The sequence below is a fragment of the Amphiura filiformis genome, chromosome 16 (genome assembly GCF_039555335.1).
Source record: "Amphiura filiformis chromosome 16, Afil_fr2py, whole genome shotgun sequence".
In the NCBI taxonomy this organism is placed as follows: Eukaryota; Metazoa; Echinodermata; class Ophiuroidea; order Amphilepidida; family Amphiuridae; genus Amphiura; species Amphiura filiformis.
This window is the reverse complement of record NC_092643.1, coordinates 4,622,882-4,646,738: the sequence shown is the minus strand read 5'-3', so window position 1 is coordinate 4,646,738 and position 23,857 is coordinate 4,622,882. Positions and strand designations below refer to the sequence as shown.

Here is a 23,857-nt window from a genome sequence, read left to right as displayed (position 1 = left end):
GATATCAGCAGTAGATAGGACATTGATGAACTACCTGATATCAGCAGTAGATATAGGGCATTGATGAACTACCTGATTCGGCAGTAGATATAGGCCATTAATGAACTACCTGATTCGGCAGTAGATATAGGCCATTGATGAGCTACCTGATATCAGCAGTAGATACAAGGCATTGATGAACTACCGGTACCTGATATCAGGAGTAGATAGGGCATTGATGAACTACCTGTTATTAGCTGTAGATACAAGGCATTGATGGACTATACCTTATCAGCAGTAGATATGGGGCATTGATGAACTACCTGCTATCAGTAGTAGATATAGGGTATTGATGAACTATATACCTGATATCAGTAGTAGATGAACTATCTGATATCAGCAGTATAGATATGGGGCATTGATGAACTACCTGATATCAACAGTAGATATAGGGTATCGATGACCTGATATCAGCAGTAGGTATAGGGTATATTGATGAACTACCTGATATCACTAGATGTAAGACATTGATGAACTACCTGCTATCAGTAGTAGATATAGGGCATTGATGCACTACCTAATCATTATGGAACGAGCTTCCGGAAGCAATTAGGAGCATCTAATCCATCAACCATTTCAAAAAAATCACTGAAGACTTCTCTGTTTAACCTGCACTTCAACTGATGTTCCTTTTTTGAACTTGCACGGCTTATACCAGTACTGTGGCCGCCCCAACCCGGGGGGGGGTGTAGAAAATTCAATTTTGCCGCCCTTCCTCAACAGCCCGAAAAGGTTGACCAATTTTTCTCGGTCGTTTGAAAAGTGAAGAGCAAAAAAATTAAAAAAAAAGGTTTCAGGCGCTAGCGCCCTAAAAGCATCACATTTTGATGTATAGTATCATTTTTTTCAAAATTTTTATGCTTTATCAAATTTTTCCGCCCTTTTTATTTACTAATTCTTTTTGCCGCCCTTCGTTTTTTTGCCAGCCCTGTTGCTGCCCTTCTTCTTCCGCCGCCCATTCATTTTGGCCGCCCCCTGCTTTTACCCCGGGGGGCTGGCGCCCCCAAGCCCCCCCCCAAATACGCGCATGCATATGTATGCCTTTTTAATCTGTTGTCTTTGAAGAGAATTTAATTTTACTGCTGATACTGTGTTAACTAAAACTAGCGCTTTATAAATGTCTTTATTATTATTATTATTATTAATATCAGCAGTAATTATAAGACATTGATGAACTACCCGATATCAGCAGTAGATATGGGGCATTGATGAACTACCTGATATCAACAGTAGATATGGTATTGATGAACTACCTGATATCAGCAGTAGATATAGGGCATTGATGAACTATACTGCTATCAGTAGTAGATATAGGGCATTGATGAACTACCTGCTATCAGCAGTAGATATGATATCAGCAGTAGATATGGGGCATTGATGAACTACGTGATATCAACAGTAGATATAGGGCATTGATGTACTACCTGATATCAACAGTATAGATATAGGGCATTGCCATGAACTACCTGATATCACTAGGACATTGATGAACTACCTAATATCACTAGATATAGGACATTGATGAACTACCTGATATCAGCAGTAGATATGGGGCATTGACGTGATATCAACAGTAGATATAGGGTATTGATGAACTACCTGATATCAGCAGTAGATATAGGGCATTCAGTGGCGTAGCTGCCGGGGGGGGGGGGGGGCAGGGGAAAATGCCTAGTGGGGCCCCCCCCATTTGGGCCCCCCTACCGCAGGGCAAAATAATAAAGGAGTGAGAGAGATGGAAAAAAGGGGACTATATTATTATATCAAAATCAAGTCGCTATCCCTTGTATTCCCTTTTTTGTTTGGTGGATTTGGGTCCCCGCCCCATACAGGCTTGCCCCCCCCCTATAAAAAATCCCAGCTACGCCACTGAGGGCATTGATGAACTACCTGCTATCAGTAGTAGATATAGGGCATTGATGAACTACCGGATATCACTAGATATAGGACATTGATGAACTACCTGATATCAGCAGTAGATATAGTGCATTGATGAACTACCTGATATCAGTAGTAGATATAGGGCATTGATGAACTACCGGTACCTGATGTCAGCAGTAGATATAGGGCATTGATGAACTACCTTATATCAACAGTAGATAGGGCATTGATGAACTACCTAGTATCCGCAACAGCAGAGATATAGTGCATTGGTGAACTAGGCTGATATCAGCAGTATAGATAAGGTATTGATGATATTGGGAGTAGATATAGGGCATTGATGTTGATGAACTACCTGATATCAGCAGGATATCAGATATCCCTGTAAATTCGGCATATTACCTTAAAATTATAAATTTTATCATAAGTTTTTGAATTTTGCCCTAAAAAGGTTAAAATTATGAATTTCACCTCAGAGTATGGGGGGGGGGGGGCAGGGTACTTGTGCCCCTCACCAAAATTATTGAGGGGGAAGGGTCCCAGTCACCCGGTTCCGGAGCCACTGTGATATCAGGAGTATAGATAGGGCATTGATAAACTACCTGATATCAGCAGTAGATATAGGGCATTGATAAACTACCTGAATTCAGCAGTAGATAATTATAAAATAGGGCATTGATGAGGTCCCTGATATATCAGTAGTATATCAGCAGTATACCGGTAGATATTGGACATTAATGACATTATCAGCAGTAGACATGGTATAGGCCCTAGATAATTTATATAGCTTTTATGAACTACCGTACCTGATATCAGTAGTACTGCAGTAGATATTGGAGCTTTTATGAACTAACTGATATCAGCATAGCTAGGGCATTAAACTACCACCTGATATCAGCAAAATATAACTATTTATTTATTTATTTATTTATTTATTTATTTATTTATTTATTTATTTATTTATTTATTTATTTATTTATTTATTTATTTATTTATTTATTTATTTATTTATTTATTTATTAATTTATTTATTTATTTATTTATTTATTTATATATTTATTTATTTATTTATTTATTTACAGTATAAAAACCAGCTGGCACCTGATAGCAAAAAGCTGAATAATGTAGTACTTTAGTAGTACTTATAGCAGTATTTAATTAAATAATTATTCCCCCCCTCACGCAAATGTTTCTCAAGAGTCACAAGTATTTGTAAACAAGGGGTTTATACAAAAATGTATTTATAGGTTTTGTTTTTAATAATATTATGTTTGTTCAGTGTTTGTTTTTAACAGTTTACCTTAGATGTCCGGTGGAATTTGCCTGGAATGGAAAAAAATTAATGGAAAGTCTTTCTGTAACTAAAAACGTTCTCAATTATAAACTTTGTTCTAGAAACACTAAATTTACAAAATGGCTGCTGATAAGTCTGGTGAGTAACGGGACGCTTGTTATATTTTACAGACACAAATCCGTTGCTATTGAATGTTTTATGCATTCTTATTATTTAAAAAAATAGTTTAGATTGTGTGCGATTGAACAGGGGCATTATGTCGTGTTTACTTTGCTGGTAAATGAGACGAAATGCTGTAGGGCCCAAAAATCAAATTTTGCTGCACTGCAGAATTTGGAACCATTTTCCGAATTGATCATGTTGATTGTTGATATTGTTCGTAAATTTTTAAAATTGACATTATCATGCATGATTTTATGTGTGTTTGTTTGTTTGGTTTACAATTTTATCAAATTAGGGAAAAGCAAGAAACACCATGAGCATGAAAAGATGAGCAGATGATGAGTGGAAAGTGGCAAAGAATTTGTGAAAAATAATATAATATTAGGAATTTTCTTACAAAAATACATCATTTGCCATCTTGATGACTTGAATAAAAAATACTGAATTGCATCATGACTTAATAATTGTCAAACACGCTTAATGATAAAAACGGGGATTATTTTTAGAACAAAATGTTTGGGAAAGCCATTGGCATTGCACATGACAATGTGACATGCATACGTCTACGAGTTGGCTGCAGCAGAGTCCCGAAAGTAATCTTGAGAATAAAATTACGGGAGTGATCGTTTTAAAAGAGGAGAGCGTGGCCTAGCGGTTAAGGCATAGGACTGTGAACCCCAGTGCCGTACTATTACGCCGACTTTCGTATTCGGCGAGGAGGACGATTTCGACCTTTTGGTTTGTTTACAAACAGAGAGGTAGACAAAAAACCGTTCCGCTTGTCCAAACACTCAAGTATCAGGAGGATGGTCCACAATAGCGTGATTCACGTAACCTAAATAGGGATTAAAAAGCTGTCACGTAGAACCATGTGCTTCTATTGTCCAATTTGCCATCAAGATTTCATATGGAAACAGTTCAGACCCAGTACACGATCATGTCAGAAATTACTATTTTGTTCTGGGTCTGATTATTCGGACTATGTGAACCCAAGGGTCAAGGGTTCGAATCCCAGGTCCGGCTCTTTGTGTCCTTGAGCAAGACACTTCACTCTACTTGCTTAGTGCTTCGGAGGGCACTTTAAGCTGTCGGTCCGATGTACATGCATATTTTCTCACATTAATGTAGTGTGCACGTTAAAGAACGTCACAGGCTATTCGAAAAGAGCAGGGGATCATCCCGGTCATGTTGACTGTACTTCAAAATACACTCATCTACTCTAGGTTCCAGAGTAAAAAATAAGTACAGCTTGTCTGTACGCAGTGCGACAATACTCATACTTATGAGGGAGGCACTTATAAGGAAGAAGAAGAAGAAAAAAAAAAAGTAGCTTCTTGAAATAAGGCCAAAAAAAAAAAAGGTTTGTCTCACGAACCCGGCATAAGTATGTGAAAGCGATACAGCGCGTTTGTCTCACGGCTGACCGCCTTTTTAAAGGTTTTTTTTTTTTCCCCGATTTTCCGGTTCCCGATAGTTCGACCAACGTAGTAAAAATGAATTCCTCAATGTCAGAAAACCATCGAAAATGTCAGGCAGCGCGTATGCCATTAGTGTTGCAGATAGCCCGTAACCCACACCGTAGCCTCAGTCTCGCTAGTTTCACGCCATCCTTGCAACGGCACGGAGCGTAAAAAGCCGACGAAGCAAAGTGGATGCAATATAAAAGGACTTAGCCTACGGAGAACTCTGCGATCGAGTGAAGCCATGTTGTTTTCATAAATTTTTGTATTTTTTGTAGCTGTTTTTTAACGAATTTTTTACCGTTTATTTCAACATGATTGTTCGTATTCGTATAGTTAAAACAGGGGGGACTGTGCTGAGGAATTGGGCACTGCATCGGTGCGCCGATTCGGTTACTCTGAATGCCCTAAAAAATGAGTTGGTGTCGAGGCGAAGCTGTAACCCGTATTTTGCACTGATTTTTAATAGTGATCAGCTCTAGGAAGGCAAATAAAATACAGTTACAGAATATTAACATTGTAAATTTGTTACAATCGCAAATTTCCAATTTGCGAGTGTTCTGTTTTTGGTCAGTTCTTCTTTCTTTCTTTCTTTCTTTCTTTCTTTCTTCTGTCAAACTTTTAACGAGCCATCGTAGCCATATGCTTTAGGCTAATGTGACCATATTTGGTCACAAGGACCATTGGGTGGGGGCACAAATGTTACATGACCAACTCGGGGTCAAAGGTCATCCAAAGGTCATTATGGCCAAAATGAGATTTTCACTAAAAATGCTTCTTCTTCCATAAATTACATAACACAATGTCGTCACTCGCATACCTGTATTGCCTTTAGCCAGTGTCTAAAAGTTGTACAAAGAATTGGGGTCAAAGGTCATTAAGGGGGAAAAATCTTACAATTGCAATATCTCAACATCCGTAAGGGGTGTGGGTCTCAAACTCGGTGACAACAAATCTCATGACCAGAGGAACATTTTACAGGGGTCAGGTCAAAGGTCATGCAGAGGTCAAATTTTAGAAATGCATTTTCTGTACATCTGTAAGGGGTGCAGGACTCAAACTCAGTGACAACAAACTTAATGACCAGGGAAATATTTTGGAACACTTTGCAGGGGTCAGGTCAAAGGTTATCTAAGGTCAAATCTTATAATTTCCTTTTCTGGACATCTGTAAGGGGTATGAAGCTCAAACTCGGTGACAACAAATCTCATGACCAGAGGAACATTTTACATGGGTCAGGTCAAAGGTCACACAGAGGTCAAATTTTAGAAATGCATTTTTGGACATCTGTAAGGGGTACGAGGCCCAAACTCGGTGACAACAAACTTAATGATCAGGGGGAATATGTTGGAACACTTTGCAGAGGTCAGGTAAAATGTTATCTGGGGTCAAATCTTATACCGTAATTTCACTTTCTGTAAGGGGCATGGGGCTCAATTTCGGTGACAACAAACCTCGGGAAACATTAAGGTCAAAGGTCAGGTCAAAATGTCATTAAAGGGCACACCACCTCAATGCCTTCGGCAAAATATTTCCCTAAGTTCAGGTGTGCCATTTGCGCATGCGCGAAAGTAGTTTGATTGACAGATTTCACCTCTGACCTCGATCAGCTGTTTTTGCGACAGTCATAACACTGACAGAAGTATCCAGTTGCGAAAATCGAATTATTTGCCTCATTTTAGCGGCGTGCTTGGACTAGTTTGCAATAGTAATATTAGTATTCAATTCACTGAATATTTAGAGAAGCAAATGACATGATGGATAAGGACAGTTTAAGGCCACGGACATCGAATATACCACGAAAACTAGCTCGTTCACGTAGCGTTTTCGTTGTCCCACTGGCGTAGATTGCCTGGCGATCGGAGTGTTATCGTCAGAGCACCTCGGACTACACGAAAACATGACGAGATTTGTCCCATTCACCACTGCATCACACAGATCTGTTGTTCATGCACTGTCATGACTGTACATTCATGATCATTGCAATACAGTGTATGTCGTGTATGTGTATAGGCCTACCGTTCTCCTGGCTGAGTATGTTGGGTGTGTTGTTTGTACCTCGACTCTGCAAGGTGAGTTTCTTTTTATAACTCATTAATTTTTTTAATGCACAAGTAAAACTAAACGACACAACATTAATTTTAACTGGCAGTGAGGATTCGCTATAGTATAGACGAATCCAACGAGCCAAGTCATGGTCAGGATTTGGTCGGCCATTAGGCCAAGTAAAATAAAAAACATGTTTCACGTCCGGTTTTCGAAAAAAAAAAAAGGAGGAAGAGGGTCTTTTTATTTTCTATTTTTTATCACAAAATTGGTGTAAATAGCCATACTTAGAGCTCAGTGTTTTAGCGTATACAATAATGCCTGGAAAAAGGAGGAGAGTTACACCCCTCAAATGATCACAAAACCTTCCTAACGTGTTTCTTGTATCTTAACAAGGCTATAGAAAGCATCCTAACTTCCTAGACATATATTTTGAAAAGTTATAACCGAATTTCAAAAAATAAAAATATATTTGAAGAAACCTCAAAAAGGAAGCGGGAGGGGCGTGAAACATGTTTATTTTTTTATTTGGCCTTATTAGGGTCCCTGCATGCACCAAACAGGTGTTGTGAGTGCCCAATTGGGTGGATTAAACCCGCTTAAAATTTGATGTGAGATTCTTTTGTGTTGTAAACTGTCATCATTCTTTTGTCTGTGTGTAACACGGGTGGTAGAATGCAGTTTAAAATATCCTTCAAGGCCGCATCATTTCACATTTTAGGTGAGATAGTTTGGTCCCCGTCGCGGCTATGGCTGCCATTAAGGTGCAGGAATGCGTGAAATTTGATTCGTCTATAGGAAAATATGATTTTGACTTCATCTTTAGTCTCAATCCCAACCCACAGCAAGTGAGCAAACATAAAGTCTTGATTTTTGCAGAGTATGTAGGCCTACTATATGTTTACAAAGCAATTGTGTAAAAACAGAATTTTGAAAAATATTCAGGGCTTTCCCCTTAGCAAATGTTACAATGGCTTTAATTACAATGTCATACTGTATTGTCTTTCCAGAAACTGGCACACGAAAGGTCCATTCTGCAAGGCATATCTTCCAAAAATCTGAACTATAAACACACGCTGAAGCAAAGCACCTGCAACCGAACAGCACAGCTTTCCTTATTGAGGAGGATGTAAGTAATTTCATTTATTTACAAAGTTGTAGCCAAGGGGGTGCAGCACACCACACAAAATGCCAATACCTTATTCCTATGTGTTCCTATATTTAATTCTCAGGCACGACAGGTATATATGAAATGAAAGTGCCCCTCTGACAAAAAATAAAAGAGAAAATCAGAAGGGCAAAAGAAAAGAAAAGGGACAAGGAACCCTACCGAAATTAACCTGATCATGACCGAAAATAGTGTAAAATACGAAATTTTTGCGTGCTACGTCCCAATTAAGCCTTTTTTAGAAGCTCAAAGACATACAACCTCTCTATGTATAATTGTATGATGCAACTTTTTTTGCAATGCAGAGTTTTTTTGTGTACCACCTAAGTTTTATTTTGCCCTCCTTACTAAAAAAGATGGCTATGCCCATGAAACTATCCACGACTAGTAGACTTAGTAAATTACAGATTAGTGCTTTAAATCTGTCTCCGCTCTCACAGTTCATAAAAAAATTAAAATTGCAAAATGATTGCAAGTGACTACTTTTGACTTTATGACCTTTGACCTCACACCTATTGAAATAGCATATCATGACTCTGCTACAATAATTTATCATTTTGGAAGGAAAATCTAAAAATTTAAAAAGATAGTACATTAAGGCTTTAAGGGAGTACTACACCCCTGGCCAATTTTTTGCTTATTTTTTTGCATTTTTCATAAAAAATTATAGCACATTGGTGACAAGTAAGATATGTATAGGGCAAGGACTCCCAACTACTGTACTGAAAATTCAGCAACTCAAAGCAAGTAGTTATTGATTTTTTGATCAAATATTGGTTTTCCCTCATTTTTGACTGTAACTCCACAACTGTTGTCTGTGCTGATATAAAATTTCCAGTGCAGTAGTTGTAGTCCTTGCCCCTATAATATACATATCTTACTTGTCCCCAATGCCCTATAATTTTGAGAAAAATGCACAAATAGGCACAAAATTGGGCAGGGTGTAGTACCTACTAAAACACACAAACAACCTAGATACCATAATCCTGATAATAATGTGTAATAATTAATCATTGGCTATTATTTTATTTTATTCCAATTTCCAGGTGCAGCAGTACTACTGAGGATACTGGTTTCGTGAAAGACAAAGAGGATGATGGTTTGGAAGTCAACAGCTGGCATCTGTTATCTGTCGCATCACTCGCTAGCCGTACTATAGGGCTTTTTAAACACACTATATCCGAGAACTGCTAAAACCCACTAACCGCTCCACCCAAAAGGGGGAATTAGCAGTCTGGGTTTAGCAGTTCTCTGGATATAGCCAGGTTTTACGATATAGCATGGTTTTGGACCACCACAGTCAAAAGGCCGTAGTAGGGCTATCACTCGCATGCATTGAAAACTTTCCCAACATTATGTCAACAATTAAATTTTTTGTTGATAATCTTTTCTGGAGGGTGAACATTTGATGAGAACTTAAATACTTGCATAGTAATTTATGTGGTGCATAAACTAACTAGTAAATGTTTGCTCCAATTATTAAAATAATAAGGACCTCAACAAATGACTCTGACATCATGTGATGTAATCATAATGCATAGTTCCTTACAGGCTGTAAAAGTTGCATGGAATTATTGGAAATGTTCTAGGCACTTTTCTTTGGTTTGCCTCAAATTCAGCAGTGATGTCAATGTCTTTTCATGGCTGCGCCACACGAACCACCCTTTTTTGCTACACAATTAACTATACGCACACGATTCAATACGGCGCCCACCAAAATATGCACCTACGTCACTACTGAACTTGAGGGGAACCAATGTATAGCCAAGGTTCCCTAGTCCAAAAATACGGATCGCTAGTCCGAAAAAATAGGAAATGGTTCACAAGTCCAAAAATAAATAAGGTTTACAAGACCTTAGCAATGGAAAATCTGCAGCCATTAGGACTAGCGACCATTTTTTTCTTGGACTAGTGACATTTATGACTAGCGCACCTTAGGATTAGCGGATGCAGGATAGAGTAATTGTAGACCAAATTGTTTAGTAGCTGCTACTGGTTTACCTTCATCCCGTAAATATGATGAGTATCCAGTCCACTAATCAAGGGTTTAGGACCAGAAGGCCTAACTGCAATAGCTGCCCCATAGACATTTTGATAATTTATCTAAAATATGACACTTGGCAGCTATTGCAGATAAGGCCTCATTAATGTCTGTTATTTATTAAATAAATAAAAGAAGACCCTACATGTAAACCCTTAACATAAAACTAAAATAAAAGAAGTTCCTACATGTAAACCCTTGAATTATAAATGCTTTTAAAGGAGTGTAAGTGTTCATAGTTTATTATTGGCAGACACTGTTTCTTTCATGAAAGCTGTGACTGTGCATCAATGCATTCACACCCAAAGCCTTCAGGAAAGACTAGCCGATGTCAGTCAATGCTACAATGTAGTCTTTTGTGAAGGCACCATATTAACACACAAGCTGGACTCGAATTTCAGTCAGGGCCATTGCCTGCAGTTTTTCAGTTTTGGCCTTTGTGCCCTGATCTTTGTTAACTTCAAGGTGTTCTTCATTCCTCTTGACAAGTGGTGCCAAATGGCCTTGACAAAGGGTCCCCCCCAAATGAAGGTCTGAACAAAAGCCTTCTCAAAAGACTAGTGGCTGCCAATAGACTGTAAATAAATGGTCTTTTTGCACTCATTATCTCATACTTCATTACTAAATGTATTTTTACACCTATTTCTCTGGTACATAATTATTAGAAAGACAAGAGTTCATGAAATAAACAAAAATGCATGGTGAATATGTAGCTTTGATCATTGTTTTAATTTATTTTGAGATCTGTAAGGAAGTGAAAAAATAAAAGCACTATTTTTTTCATTAAAAAGTATGAAGAAGGAAGTCCAACAAACCAAAACAGTTGAACACACCTACTTAATAGATAATAAATGATGGGGATTTTTTTACTACATGTATCCTCTATTGTGTGATGGAAGATATCAATAAAAGTCTGCACAAAAAGTAACACAGCTGAAATATGCCTATAAGTTCAGAACTAGTAATCGTTTCCACAATATTTCTACATAGAAAGAAGGATGATTTATTTACGCTCATTTTGATACCCCATTTGTGAAATGTTGTACAATACTGATAACACAGTACATAGTGCTTTTAAAGAAAAACCACAAATTTAAAAGTTGCCATTTGCAGCAATCAATGGTTTCAATCAATGACTTCATATCAATACAAATAACCGCAACTTTCAATTCGGGTATTTTTCTTTAAAAACACTGCTGTGTTGTTATTATTGAACGAGATTGGACTAATGGGGTATCAAAATGCGCGTAAATAAATCATCCTTTGTTCTATGTTGAATATTGTGAACACAATTATTAGTTCAAACGCTACAGGCATGTTTATAACAGCTACGTTATTTTTGTGCAGTCTTTATTTTTATAATACAATTCAGCATATTCCTCTAAGTGATTGTGATCTGGGACAAATCCAAAATTGGATCTAATCTATTAGAAATATTCAATCTAGAATTCAATCTTATTTGAAAAAAAAAAAAAAAAACATTTGGATGGATTTTTAAAAATCTAATTTGAATACATCTAATTTGATTTTAATCTAAGGGGTTAAAAATCAATCTAAGCAATTTTAATCCCATATATTAAAATTGAATTAGATTGAATTCTAATCTATTGGATTGAATATTTCTAATAGATCTTAATAAATTTTCACACATTCTGTTACACCTAATTTATGAGTCCCGACTTTCAACACAAGTATTGTTCTTCAATTAGTGAGATTGAAGTGCGTTTCTGAATCCGGTCATTATTTCAGTCCTTTTTAATATTTCATTTGTTCCATGACTTCCATCTGCCTCCGCTGCAAAATGTGACATGAAATGGCTCACAGTGGCATTGGTTAATGGTGTCTGGCAGTTGGTTGTTACTTGTACAGTGTAGCTCTGACCTTTTAGTAGGCCTGAAAAAGAAAAAGATGATTTTAGACAATTTGTCAGGGTAAAGCTGGGACAGTGGCACAATCCTCCGCATGGGGCTGTTACAGCGGCTTTGGTTTGAAATCCTTGCCCACCCACTTCCCCCAAATGAGCACATGCATCTGTATTCCCCAGCCCCCCCCTTGGCGGTGGTGGCAGATTTACCCCAGCTAGCTGTTCCCTTGATTGCAATGAAAGTGTAGTTTTGCCACTGGTGCCCCAATCCCCCTCCACCATCGGTTGCACACCACAGGGTTCATTTATGTGCCATATTAGGGGCGGTGCAATAATTATCGGGGGTAATACAATGTCCGAACGACCCACCTTAAATGGCTTGCCCCCCCTCTCAGTCTGCAAAATAATCGCTTTCCTCCCTCTTTTGGCCTGCCAAAAATCTTTGCCCCAACACATGCCAAATTTTTGGGATCCCAATTTGCAAACCTTAAAAGGTCTAGATATGTTGCGAGCACAGCGAGCATGAAAATTTGCATATTTCAGCGTTTCCATACTGTTTTCCTAAGCCTTTTTAGAGCATTTTATTTAAAAGGCACCCCATGAATGTGTGCCAAAATTGCTTGCCCCCCCCTCGGATCGCTTGCTTGCCCCCCAATTTTACCCTCCTTCCAGGGCTCATAATTATTGCACAGCTGAGCCCCTAATAGGTAGAAGGGGGCTATCATTTTCTTCAGAAGGGGGGTCATGAATATACTGGGGGGGTCATAGAATTTTAAGACCAAAAATAGGGGGGTTATAATTTTGTAGCAATCAAAATAGGGGGGTTATAGAATTATTAAGGGCTGGCGACTGGTGTAACTTTTCTTACACTTTTTTGAACAAAATGTGCACACAATCTTTATACAATGCAAGATTTTTTGCGCACTCCGTGCGCCTTCTTTACGCTTATGGTCAAAAATTTTAACGCGTGTCGTGTACTCCGCTCTAAAATTTTGACAGAAGGGGGGGTCCTAAAATTTTTTGACCCACGATAGGGGGGTCGTAAAAATTTTAGCCCTTGATCATGATGGAGGGGGGGTCATAAAAATTGACTTCAGTCACCGACATATTCATGACCCACTGCCGAAGAAAATTACATCCCACTAAAAGGTGAATTCAGTCAAATTTTGCCATCAAACACTGCATCATTTTATATCAAATTAAACTCCTTGATTATAAAGAAAGCCAAAACTGAAAATCGTTTTGTCATAGCACTTTCCGTAGCAAAATTACATCTTGTCACAGATTGACTTTCATGATATCATCAAAAACATTCAGCCAACATTAGAAGCTTCAATTGGCAAAACAAATCAGGATCTAGGCTCATGATGGAATTTCCGGCTCATGACAGAGCAGCTTTTCTACGGTAAAAGGGAACTGCTATCAAAATCCCTCTAAAATTCCATGTGCGATTCTCTCATTACAAAAATAAATCATATATTTGGGTCAAGTGAAGTATTGACAACATATTCATATCTCCTTGACCGATCTTTTCTTTACGAGGAAAATTTACAAAATATTGTTGTATTTTAGCCTAGTCGTAAGAGATTCCCATTGAGTTTACATGTACGAACCTGTTATTCCCACCTAGACCATGCCAAAAACATGCCCACATTTCAACTCGATTATCTACCAAACTGGTCATAGATCTCCTACAATTTTTTGATATGACATAAATGAAAGTGTTACTTACCTAATGTATCCATTTTCAGTCGAGATCTATGACTGGAATTCCTGTAATTCGTTGCCAAATATTGGTATTTTCCTCATTTTGCACCACACAAACCAATGGAAAAAGTTACTTCGGGTTGCCGAGAAGGCAGGGAAAGTAGGCGGGGCTTGTGAGAAAAACTTCTAGAATCGTTTGAGTCGGGACGGTAGAAACACCGAGTGCATTAAAATATACGAACCCAATGTGGTGGTGTGATTAAAGGGTTTAATACATGCTATGCGATTGTCTGCGCTCTGTGAGCGCAAATTATCTCTAGTTGCTTCTCTTTCATTGTAAGACCACTTGTAGTTTTCCAATACCTGTCTTGTGATTTTCATTTGTCTCAGGCTAAAAAAAAAACAAAAAAAAACAAAAACGCATTAGCATAGCTTCTAAACCAAAAAAAAAAAAAAAAAAAAAAAGCATAGCACTTAGCTTTTTTGGAAAATGTTCGTGAGACAAACCTTTTTTTTTTTTGGCCTAAAGTACAGTATTTTGAGGCCTCTCTAACCTTGATATGAATTCATGCTGCAAAAAGACCAATTTTAATTAGTCTGATTTCATTTTACTGCAGGTGGTGGTGATGGCCCTGAGCCAATGGATTTTCAAGAGGAAGAATTGGCTTCATCTATGTAAGTACTAAGTAGATCATGCAGATATTCACCTTCATTTATTATTGGTACGGTACTTGTTAGGGCTGTTGTCGAGCAGAATTTTCATCGTTGACAATAGTCAAATCTCAAGATCTGATGTCTGCAAGTTGTCGACAAAGCAATACATCAATAAAGTCCAAATATTAAGTTCAGAGACCATGTTACTATCAATTACACGTAATCATATCGGTAACTTACCATAAAATAAAAAAGAGGTTTTTGTTAGGAGGCAGCAGGCGTATCTTTTCAATGTTTTAATGTTTTTCCCCCTTGCTTCACAGTCAGATAAAAAAGCAAAGTCGGCTGCAAATGAAAACACTACGTTGCCTTTTTCATTTGCTCCTGAGACAAACTTCTTTCTTTCATTAAAAAAAAAAGTTTTGTTGTGAAATGACTGAAATCCTGTCATTATGATACAGAGTGTACATTCAATGATTTAATTAATATTGTTTTTTTTTCAATGCTATTAAGATAATTAGATAACACTTTAATTCATATCATTTTATTTAGACTTTCATCACCAGTGTCATTTCAAGTTAATGTATAGATAAATAGATATTTGGGCCTTTTCTGTTGTTGAGTTGAGTCATATTTCCACTTCATAGTGTTTCAGGTCATATTAGAGAATTGATTTAGATTTATTAGAAATGCCTGTTTGATAAAGTATCCTGATATAATGATGGTTTAATGCTGCTATACAAAAATGACGTATTTGCTGCTTTTGATGTCAGAATTACACCCAAAAGTGCTTAATTTTGGTGCTATTCTTTTTCAGTATCAACAAGCCCAACCTGTTAAAGCAATATTATAACATTTTCATTCCAAATAGATAAGTATTTCTTTGCCATAAAATGTTAGCTTTTATTATCAGATATGTCCCCTTTTAATTTTGAGCCAAACAACCGAGGTAAAGCAAAGAAAATAGGAATTTACTACCAGCGCCGATGTCGCCAATGTGTATCACTCCGTCTGTTGTGTTACGGTACTAGTATCCTTTGATGTGTCAGTATATCCGTCCCGCACGCAATGCACGTACTGTGTTGTCAATATCGTGTACGCGTTCGACTAATATTTCCATCGTAATAATAAAACGCTGAATCCGGCGTTTTATTCAAAATCTCGGATTATGACAAAACTACAGCACCTATATAGTCTTGATTTTTTCAGGGTATGTTAGTTTAATAAAGTACAATATAATCAATCATGTAAAAAACAGAATTTTGAAAAACTATTGAGGGCGTTCTCCTCAGCAAATGTTATAATATGGCTTTAATGGATTGTCCAGCATGTCATTAATGACAAAACATTAAATTTTTAATGATAATTGATTTCATTCGAACTGGGGTATGAGCGTTTGGACAGTATTTATTTTGGGACATTAGAGCACATCAGACATATCGAATTGCATTCTGAATACGAAGAATGTCATTCTGATATCAAATAATTTTGATTTTTTGAAATTACGCAATTTAATACACATTTTATGGCAAATCATTAAAAATTGATATTTTTGATATTTAACAGTACTTGAAGTAAACTTTCTAAATCTGATGATTTGTACTTAAAGTGTATGTAGGTGGGATGAAAAGCCGACGATCAATTGAAAATTTTGACCTTTCGTATTGAAGATATGGATTTTTTTTCCCAAAACACCAAAAAAATTAGGTCTTTTGGGAAAAAATCCATATCTTCAATATGAAAGGTCAAAATTTTCAATTGACCGTCGACTTTTCCTCCTGCTACATACACTTTAAGAATATATCATTAGATTTATATAATTTACTTGAGGACTGTTATATCAAAATTTGAAAAATATCAAATTTTTATAATTTGTCATAAAATTTGTATTATATTGTGATTTTCAAAAATGTAAATTATTTGATATCAGAAAGACATGCTTCGTATTCAGAATGCAATTCGATAGGTCTGAGGTGCTCTCATGTCCCACAAAAATACTGTAAAAACGCAATAAACGCTCATTTTAGATCCCTTAAGAAATCTAGACTCATTTTGCTTTATTGTATTGCATAATTATTGTGTTGAGTTCACATATTTCTCTGTTTCAATTTTCCTTCAGGTCAAGTGTTTCAGATACCAAGTTTGATATCACCATTGGTCATATAGAGGACATAATTATGGGTGAGTATTGCATCACTGTCACAGTGTGTTTGTAACCATGTGTGTGCGGGGGGATGGGAGGGGGTACAGGTGTTCCAACATGCCTTCAAATCAGGGGTGTGTATTCTTCCAGAAAATTGAAATTATTCCCTCACCCTACCGCGCTGTGTCACATCCGTCCCCAGATTCTTCCCCACCTGAGATCCCCAAAAATGGACCTACAAAATGTATGTGTATAAGGGAAAATTTTAAGCTGGTTGCTATCTACATGTACTTTTCCTTATTTCTTGTAACCTCCCTTCCTGCCTGAATATAGGTATGTGTTGTCAGACCCAGAAACTTCTTTATACAACTGTTAGGCTAAGTTGTGAGTTGTTCTATTCTGTCTTCCCAAAAAACATCAAAGTCTTTCATAGATGGTACAGTCTGGACACTGAACCATTGCATCTACAAATGTAAGGACTAATAGTTCAAAGGAAAGACAGGCTGGCAAACATCTCTAGGCTCTTTATTATTTTCAGAGCTAGCTGTGATTTATTATTTACAGGGGTGTGAGAGTTCAGCCTTTTGTTTTGATTTTCAGCTTTTTTTTGTACCAGTACACTTGCTCTGTACAAATGTATAGGATCTTTCCAAATTGCAGCTTTTTGCTAGGTGTTTTTAGCTTTTTGCTAACTGTTTTCAGCGTTTTCAGCTCTATATGTGGTGACTCATATGCTCCTGATTTATAAAGCCTTAGAATTAAAATTCTTCTGTAGCAGAGTTTGGAGATTGCAACTGAACTATTGCATCTAGGCCTAGGGAAGGATAATCAAGGATTTGGATCTGAAGCTGAGGTTTAAAAGGGAAGATAAACTTGGACAATAGAGCTGTTAACTAATTGATGGTTCTGTCTTCCCTTAGAATCCCAAATACGTCCCTAGATAGCCATATGTCCAAACTAAAAGGAAAATGGATTTTGTATGAAATATGCAAAGCAGAGCTCCCTTAATCTTTGTGTGAATTATTACCTATAGTATGACCACTAGTCACTATTGCCCAGGCAGGGAAGAATTACTGACCCACCTTTTCTGTTTTATGCTAAAGTCCATGGTTTCCCTCAAAATAATTATTCCCTCCCCTTTGGGGGCGATTAACGGAAGAATAAACGCCCCTGCTTCAAATTTGTGGTGTGTGAAAGACCTGAAAAAAAATGGTTGGGACCCCAGTAATTTTTATAATCTTGCTATTTTGTCGGGTAATTGACCCTTATCCACCCCCCCCCACCCCCGGTCTATTTTGGTGAGGTGGAAGTAAAGAAGTTAGGAAGAAAGAAAGAAGAGAAAACTTTTTAAGAGAAAACTTTTTTCTCAGGTGCCATTTTGAACCAGGGACCAGACACGCACATACTGCCATACCTGGCCATGGGGGTTACTTTGGCCGGCCAAGCTTTCCTTGCTCATATGCCTATTCGCATGATGACGCAATCACATCTTGTGGGATACCCACGCTTGCAGATGCAGATGCTTTGTGAATTGAAACATTTTGCTGTATGGTTTGGTTAAGGGCTGGGGTAGCAACGTTGACACAGTATTTATTTTGGGACCTGAGAGCACATCAGACACATCAAATTGCATTCTTAATATGAAGAATGTCCTTCTGATATCAAATAATTTTGATTTTTTGAAATTGGCGCTATAATACAAATTTTATGGCAAATTATTAAAATTGATATTTTTAACATTTCACAGTCCTCGAAGTCCGAAAATTAAACTCCTTTTGCAGACAGGTAACACACATGACTAGGAAAAATTTCCAACCGTTTTTGCTAAAAATCACTACTGCCGGCAGTAAATATGAATATTTTTTCCGAGGAGCTTACAATTTTTATGGCTTTTAGGAAACTTTATTTATATCTTCAATACGGAAGGTCAAAATTTTCATATAATCGTCGCAATTTTGTCTATATTTCATACACTTTAAGTACATAGCATTAGATTTATGAAGACTTACCTAGTTTTGGTGAAAATGTGCATTTTGACATGACACTCGGGGCGAATACAGCGAGAATATGATTTGTAAATATAACAGCTGAATGCTGAGAAGTTTGCACCCGTCACTTTCACACCCAACCATTTACACATCCTGTCACACCGGCGCTTTGGCGTATTAGTCATAACTCATTACGGCAGCAAACACCGCTGGGAGTGGAATGCACAGCACGGGGCCAAAAATATCTCACGTTTGTTTTGCTGGTGTGCACATTTGTCTTTAAGAAATTGGCTAATTATTGTTTTTTTCTTTAGGCCTTAAATATTGGTAAAAGATCGGATGTTAAAAGAATTTTGTTGGAACTATAAATAGGCCTATGCCTACCTGATAACAATTGATTTAAATTTCTGACAATATTTCTGTAACAGAGTATTTTCTCTGATATAATACTCGTAATTATGTTTATAGGACTATCAATAACATTGTAAATAAGAAATCAGATTCAGAACTCATAATCGACCCAGGCCCCACAGCTGAAAGGCACCAAGCCGTGCAAAAAAGAAATAACAATTATCATAGTTGGCTCATTGATGGTCTCCGTAGAACACTATAGGCCCCATACAAAAATTGTGTTGAAAGTAATGTAGGCATATTTTGCACTTTCGCTCTATACCTAGGTAGTGAACCCTCGTTCAAGTGCACATTTCGCTATATGGAGCTATATGGATATTAGGCTATGGGACTGTAGAATTAGTAGGAACCTATTGAACTAATTTAAAATATATTTCCGGGGAAACAGCCCTAATTTATAAAATCTTCATTCATGAAAACATACCTGCAATTTGAAATTAAGTGAAGAAAGATTTTAACATAAATAAATATAATTATAATGCTATGGAACTGAAACAGATTTAATTTCCACATTATTATTTTGAATTAGAAATTATATCACTAATGCTTTAATTTCAGACATGAATTATTTTTCATGAAAATGCAATGTGATCAATGGTCTATGCAATGAGTGTGTATTAAATAAACTGAAGTTATGTGCATTGTATCATTATATCCACATACCGCAGTTAGTCCGTGCACATAAAAACTACATTACACAAAAAGAATCGGAGAACCACAGCAGCAAAATCTGTTGATGTCTCTTTAAATTTATCCTGTGACCTTTCTTTTCATTGTATTACAAATTTGTTAAGGCCAAATAAAAACATGTTTGTTTCCTGTAGCAGGTCAAAAAAGTCAAATGCGAAATTCATGTCTTCAAATGACAAAAATTACCTTTTTTGCTGCAAATTGGAATGGGAATTTACAGCGGGTCTCTCTGACACACACAAAAAAAAATATTCAAAAATATTTATGATCCCCTTTCAACCTGCAGATTAAAAAATTAATTAAAAAAAATGTGTGATGTTTTCTCCAGTAGTTTTTCACTACATTTGTTTGTTGTGTAATGTGTAAATGTTTAATCCAGTAGTGTTTTATATTATTTTTTGTGATTTTTCCAGTAATTTGTTTTTTATTTCTTTGAAAAGTGAAAAAAAAATCTAATGCGCAAAATAAGCCAAACAACGTTATGTGTGCGCTACAGGAAACAAACTTGTTTTTTTTTTGCCTAATAATATATTTTTAGTTAACATTATATGTGATGTGTTTCTTGCAGAGGATGGTTTTCAGACACTTCAAAGAGACTTCATGGAGAAGCATTATGAACACTTTGAAGACACAGATGAAAACAAATTTATATACACGGATATTCATAAAAACTATGTAAGTATTGAAAAGTAATACTCACCTATACTGCCCTAATGACATAAAAATTGTATTGCATGCCTGTAGCCAGGGGTTGCGATGCACCCTCAATGTATCAAAGTGTCCATGTTTTTGTGAACATTTCTTATACCGGGGTGGGGTACTTGGTACACATGACCACATGGGATGTGCTGCAAACATTGGTCCCAGTTTTGGCCATGTTGTTTGTTTGTTTTATTTCTTCTAAGTCAATTTGGTATATGGATGGGTCATCTTTTCAAAAATGTCCTATTTTTTTGGTCAAAAAATGACCCAAATTAGTCTAACAGTAACCAAAATGTTACAATATGCTAAAAATTGTGTGAATACTCGTAAAAACTTCAGCAATTTGCACTAAATTTGTCCAAAAAGTTTTAATTCTGGTATAGCGATGGGTCCAAACTTCTAGAAAAATTGGTTTATGGGTGGGTTCCCTTTTAAATTCTGAGCACAAATTTATCAAGGGGTCTATTACCACCTTCAACTGCAGCAAATGTAACATATCATTTGTTTTTCAATTTTTCCGCAGACTACACTTATAGAGACATACATTGATGAGCAGCTTAGATCCAGAATGCCAGGTTTTGACATGGATGAGTTCGCTAAGCAGCTAGAGTAAGTCAGTAGTTGTGTTCTGTATTTACTTTCTCTGGAAATTAGGTGCCAAATGAAGTATTTTTTCCAAATTTGGTACAATTTTGGTTAATAAAATCCTCATATATTGACTGCTCTCTGTTTCAGAGAAGAATGGCAATCCCTTGCCCAGATTGATGCGTGTGCCCTGTTAATGAGCTACATATGTGTAGCTTTATTTGCGCCGACCACCGTTTTGACGCGTAATCAGCCAATCAGATTACCGTGCCTGTTGTTATGATTGTCAGACGCTTGAATCAGCCAATCAGAATCCCATGTTTATGCTTGCTGTGCACGCTCTCAAAATTAAAACAACTGTCGTTCTTCTTTGGCAGAAACTGTAATTCAGTTGCAATACAGAATTGCACATTTTTGTGTGCCAAATCTAATTTTCATTGGGTCAAAATTGCAATATTATAGCCTCTGAGTAAACACTGTTTGTGTACTATTTTTGCTACTGGGTAAAATGATTATGAAGTGCTCCAGAAATGTAAAATACAATTTATCTTTAAATGAAAGTAATAAACCAAGGATGATTCAGGTAACACACAAAGTGTGTGGATAGGCAACTGACACATCTGAGGATGTCTGAGGATAGCGATGTCATACTTTTGATTTACGTAGGCTATATAATTGCTTTTGACAGCATCATTTTTCTTTTATTAATTATTCATGAGGTCATTAATATCTTCATAGCAATATCGTTATAGCAATAGCAATTTTGCGAAGCCCCGGATATAGCCTCCTTGTGGCAGCGTCATTTTTCTGCTTCAAATGAGATTTTTTAGCATTTCAGTGTATTGTTTTGGAAGTTTGATGGAATTTAATGTTCTCATGCAGAGAAAGTTTAGACAATATGTATGTTACAGTACATTGCTATTGCCAGTGAGATTAATTGATGTATTTTTTGTCCTGATCCTCTTTCCAGGAAAAGAAAAGAGAGTTTAGATGGTGAGGTATTTGAGATGCTGTACACTTTCACAGATTTCTTGACATTCAAGGAGTTATTTTTAGATTATAAAGCGGTAAGTCTACCACATCATGGGATAAAGTTGTTGTACAACACAGGCTTATTGGATAATATTATAAAGGGTAGTATAAAGTCCGATTCTTACTCCACATCGCAGCGCGATGCGATGCTTTTAAAACCTTGCATCATCGCGCGATGAAATTAAAATGTACATTTTAATTTCATCGCACGATGCTGCAATGTTTTAAACGCATGTGGGGCCTGCATCTCCTTTTATGGTCATTCTGCTAACCTTGGTTTTCCAGCAGCCAATCACAAGTGTGCGCACGGCTGCGATATCGCAGCGCGATGCTCTAAAGTTGAACAAAATCCAACTCCATCGCGGACCAAAATTTCCACCGCGCGATGAGAATTTTTATCGCCGAGCTCATAAAAACCTGGCTCAGATTTCAGTTTTCATAGCATCGCATCGCGCTGTGATGTGGAGTAAGAACCGGACTTTACGTTATGAATGTAAAGCACTTGATGTTGTTTTTCGTCGCATAATCACCATTTCATGTTGCTCACATACTATCATCCATCTGATATAAATATTAAAATCAATATCTATGATATTCATTGTTTTATCATGAAACAGGACAAAGAAGGCAGGACGGTTGATCTTAGCTGTGGTATCATGGTCACACCATTAGTAGAGGCACAGCCATCAGAACCTACAGCAGCAGCAGAGTCACAGCAAGGCGCATCATCAGCAGAATCATCAGCATCAAAACCACAGGGTGATCAATAACAGCAGGTTAATGTTTATTGCAATAAGTGTTTTGTAGTAGCTTGTATTCAGGACATATGAAGAGTTCTGATGCAAAATGTGATAGATATATATAGGCTGCCTTGTGTAAATTTTGTATTATATTTGTTATTTTATGTAACAAGATGTTATCACTTATTAAGGATACTAGCTTTGAGAGCTTCTTACTCTGATCGAGATATGAAATTCTCGAGAAATCTAAGAAGACTAAAAGAGCCTCTTGATGCTGATCAAGGGCACTTTTGAAAAGATGTCATTCTGGAAAAGATGTCATTCTGGAAAAGATGTCATTCTGGACACGTAATAAAGCAGTTTTTGTACTGTGATGACGTCTGTAAGCGGATTGAATGCGGGAATGTAAGCAGTTTTCCATAAGATAAGATTGTAGCTGCAGAACAGTGACTCTCTCAATAACTTTGCCTAATATGGTGAATTCGAGATAAGACGAAATTTGGCATACACGTCTCTGTCCAGGCCAGCTTTCTTTAGCAGTGGACGGATGCCGGCATTTATGACACTACATGAGCGCAGAACACAGCTTTAACCTGTCAATCCGCCAATCAAATTACAGGTCTGATGTTGTGAATGTGTGACAATTGTCATCGTAATAAATCAGCCAATCAGACCCCACTCACATGTTAATGCTGTTTTAGCTCATCACAGTCAAGTGAGTGTTCTTCTTCTGTGAAAGCTACTTCAATCGGGGTGAATACAGGTTTCAAAAAAAGAAACTTGTACATTAAAATATAAAAATAAGATTATCTGTAACAATAAAGATAGCACAGGGCAGCAATATCATATATCTCATTTTGCATCCAACTCTTCATTTTCAGTTTTCAGGGTTTCTTCTTGAGTGTATTCAATAATTTATATTCAAATTAATGTATGTGTGCTACAAAGAATTCCTGACACACTTCTTTGTTTATTATAATCTATGCCAGAAATTTGAATCTTAGTAGTGATATGAAAACCCCCAAAATGAGTCCCACCCTTTATAATGCATATCCAGTTTTATAGGATGTGTAATGACTTGGTTTCTGACATAGAACGAGTCGAAACATTTGGCAGAATGGGAAAACTGCTAGTTACCGTGTTGGAAACAGTTAAGTTTCTGTACTACATGAAGAAATCCTGAAAAGAGCTTTCAGTTTCAGTGCTAATAATAATGTTTGTATAATAATAGCAAAATATTACCACCAAAT

General features: G+C 36.9%; 1 protein-coding gene and 1 long non-coding RNA gene across 3 annotated transcripts; both read left to right on the top strand.

Moving 5' to 3' along the window:
- The first annotated feature begins 3,304 nt into the window (after positions 1–3,304).
- On the top strand, positions 3,305–23,036 carry LOC140135440 (ADP-ribosylation factor-like protein 2-binding protein). The gene is made up of 7 exons (XM_072156936.1): positions 3,305–3,352; positions 14,280–14,337; positions 16,436–16,497; positions 20,117–20,223; positions 20,774–20,859; positions 21,806–21,902; positions 22,485–23,036. Exons 1-7 carry the CDS (start codon positions 3,334–3,336, stop codon positions 22,635–22,637), a joined length of 582 nt encoding a protein of 193 aa, XP_072013037.1. The 5' UTR covers positions 3,305–3,333; the 3' UTR covers positions 22,638–23,036.
- On the top strand, positions 6,504–10,797 carry LOC140135439 (uncharacterized). 2 transcript variants are annotated; one of them, XR_011856513.1, is made up of 3 exons: positions 6,504–6,908; positions 7,893–8,011; positions 9,097–10,797. It is a non-coding gene; the product is annotated as an uncharacterized lncRNA (long non-coding RNA). The 2 variants fall into 2 exon arrangements; XR_011856512.1 differs by lacking the exon at positions 6,504–6,908 and having other exon boundaries at positions 7,747–8,011.
- Positions 23,037–23,857: the final 821 nt, after the last annotated feature.

Bases quoted from the DNA above. Each gene is read 5' to 3' on its own strand.
- LOC140135440 (XM_072156936.1), top strand. The intron at 16,498-20,116 runs GTGAGTATTGCA...TGTTTCTTGCAG, and splicing joins TATAGAGGACATAATTATGG to AGGATGGTTTTCAGACACTT. The intron at 20,860-21,805 runs GTAAGTCAGTAG...TCCTCTTTCCAG, and splicing joins GAGTTCGCTAAGCAGCTAGA to GAAAAGAAAAGAGAGTTTAG.